At 38.1% G+C, this 2,823-nt stretch overlaps 1 protein-coding gene across 2 annotated transcripts in view; it reads right to left on the bottom strand.

Moving 5' to 3' along the window:
• Positions 1–2,823, bottom strand: part of LOC105111293 (TMV resistance protein N-like) — a 5,097-nt gene extending 2,274 nt beyond the window's left edge. The window contains exons 1-4 of one of the 2 annotated variants that reach the window (XM_011006602.1): positions 2,128–2,823; positions 499–1,591; positions 241–335; positions 27–126 (exon numbers count right to left, since the gene is read on the bottom strand). In XM_011006602.1, coding sequence (XP_011004904.1) covers positions 27–126; positions 241–335; positions 499–1,591; positions 2,128–2,612 — 1,773 coding nt within the window. In that variant the 5' untranslated portion in view covers positions 2,613–2,823. Of the gene's footprint in view, positions 1–26; positions 336–498; positions 1,592–2,127 lie in introns of both variants that reach the window. The other variant, XM_011006601.1, reaches the window with a different exon arrangement.

The following is a 2,823-nucleotide window of genomic DNA, read 5'->3' as shown; positions in this document are numbered from 1 at the left end:
AAAAAAAAAAAAAAAAAAAATCGTACCTGTACCCCGGTCCAAAGTTGCTCAACTCTGCTAGAATGTAGTGTAAGGTCAACAACGTTTTCGGCACAAAAATTTTGTGGCAAAGATTTTGCAGGGAATCTATGCCAGTGGAGATATCTCAGTTCATCAGAGAGATATTTGAGGCCACTCAGAGGAAGGTGCACTTTGTCTTTGGAGTCCATAATGTAAAAGGGATGGTAGAATTTAAGAAACCTGAGACTATTCATCCTTGCAAATGTGTCGGATTCCAAGTGCATCTCCGGCATTTTAGATATATCCAAACAAATGCCTTCAACTGCTTCAGTTCCCTGATAACGAAGGGCAGAGAATAAGTTTGCAATACATAATTTAGAGCATGTAATAGATATATTTTGATCTACTTGGAAAATCAACTGTGTTCAAAATACATAACGACCTGTGCTTACTACATCACACGAGAGAGAAAAAATATTCACAAACTATAGAATTTACCTTCTTTTTCTTCAGTACGTGATAGATATCTTCATGATCACACAACCTGCTGCGTTTTCCAGGATTCTTAGATTCTTCATGAACGATGCTATAAGCCATTTCTTGTAGTATATCATGCATCTCTAGTGTGTTCTGAGAAATGGTGATTAGAGACTTGTCAATAAGAATGCTTAAGTCAAACTGCAGAGAGGAATAACAACTGTCTAAAACTTTCACAGCATGGTTCCATTCTGCGCCATTGAAAAAGAATGCAATATCAAGAAATATTTGCTGCTGTTCCCCATCTAATCCATCGTAACTAATCCTCAACACCCTTTGAATTTCAGGGTTTGGAACTTTCCCCAACTTATTCAATGCACTGTACCATTTCTCTTTGCTTCTATCATAAAGAGAGGAACCCAAGACTATCAGAGCCAACGGATTACCTTTTGCATAATCTACCATCCTCTCTAGCAACTCTATGTGATCCCTCTTGGGACAGTTCTTCTTGAAGGCATTCAAACTCAGGAGTCGAAGGGCGTCATGGTTGTTCAGTCCTTGCACCTTATATATGGCATCAACTCCATTCTTTATAAGCACTTGCTTATCCCTGCTTGTTACAAGGATTTTGCTTCCTGGACCAAACAAATCATGCACCCCAAGTGACAACTCCTGCAATTGCCTGGAGTTATCCACATCATCCAGGACAATATGAACCTTTTTGCGGCGGAGACAATCCTTTGTAAAAGCAACTGCCAAACTTGGAGGCTGCTCAAGTAGATTATCTTCATCTAATATTTTAGAAAGAAGTTTGTTTCGTAAATCAACTGCAGTATACCTTCTTAGGTTTTCCCTGACATTTGCAAGAAAGTGGAATCCTTCGAATTGATTACAGATTCGATCAAATACAGCTCTTGCAATGGTGGTCTTGCCTATACCACCCATTCCCCATATTCCTATGATCCGAACCTCTTGTGATTCCATGCACAACAAAGATTCAGTTCTCTTGATGTGTTCCTCAATGCCAACCAGATTCATAGAGTGACCAGGAGACATTTTATACAACTTGTTCAAGATATCTCCAGCAATCGCCTCAATAAGTTCAGACTCTGATCTACCAAACGTAAAGAATACATCTTGTAAGTTCTTGAGAAATTACAGAAAATAACACAAAGTATCATATCTAATTTTCAGAATCTGGGTTTAATAACGCTGCAAAATTTCTTAAAGATATTAAGTAAGCATATAATATATTTGATTTACTACATAAGAATAAATGATTTTAAATAAAGATCTTGAAGGGTCCACGACGTCTGTTTAATTACTGCATTCTGATATTTGTATGGACAAGACATCGCACATCATTAAAAAAATACATGTTATTTACTATAGAAATTTGCTTCGTGAACCTTGCGGTCTGAACGAATGTTTGAACAATTTGAAGTAATGGTCTAGCTTCTTTTTTTTTGGTATTGATATCTTTTTTTAGAACAAATCACGTAAATATATTTTATTTTCTTGGTTACTGATAATAAACACGGCTTAGTTCAGCAAACTCAACTAGGACCTTGTCTAAGTTGGATTTCAAAATAAACATGGTGCAAGTTGACTTTGTCAAACTCTTGACGAGTAAATCCTGAAAAAGCTCACCTAATGTTCCGCGAATCCCACCCAGTTAGAGCAGCCACTTCCTTCAAGGCAGCTCTCCATCTCTTCACCCTTTCCATCTTTTCTGTTACTAGTTCATGTTCACCGACTGAATCCCCAACAGTTTCAGTTTGATTTCTTACATGAGATGGATTGACCTGGTAGAACACCGGTATAACCGTCTGTCCATACATTTCCTTGCATTCCAGGATCTTTACAAGCTCGTCCAAGCACCACTCGGAGGATGCATAGTTTTCAGAGAAAACAATCACAGAAAGCTTGGATTCTTCAATTGCTTTCAAGAGTGATGAACAAATCTCTTCTCCTCTCCTGAGGTTGTTGTCTACGAAGGTCAGGACTTTTTTTCTACACAAAGCAGCATATAGGTGGCTGGTAAAATTATCACGAGTGTCCACCCCTCTGAAACTGATAAAGACATCATATTTTCTTGTGGGGATGCTAGCTGAAGCGGAAAAGGAGGAAGCCATTTGAGAAGGTTGATTCCAGGTAAAGTATAGTCAATCTATGCATAAGATTAAATGGGAGAAAACAAAGAGTAGGGATAAGGCTTATTTAGTCTAGTCTTATGTATAAATACAACGGGGGATTCAGATATTTTGTTCACGCAAAACTTCCCACTTTCTTGGACAGAACTTAATCCTCCTCGGACTTCCTCATTGTTTGAAGACCAAGAAAAGG

This window comes from Populus euphratica, unplaced genomic scaffold (genome assembly GCF_000495115.2).
Source record: "Populus euphratica unplaced genomic scaffold, PopEup_1.0 scaffold461.1, whole genome shotgun sequence".
NCBI classification, from domain to species: Eukaryota; Viridiplantae; Streptophyta; class Magnoliopsida; order Malpighiales; family Salicaceae; genus Populus; species Populus euphratica.
The sequence above is the reverse complement of the archived record's forward strand: the minus strand, read 5'-3'. Positions and strand labels throughout refer to the sequence as shown.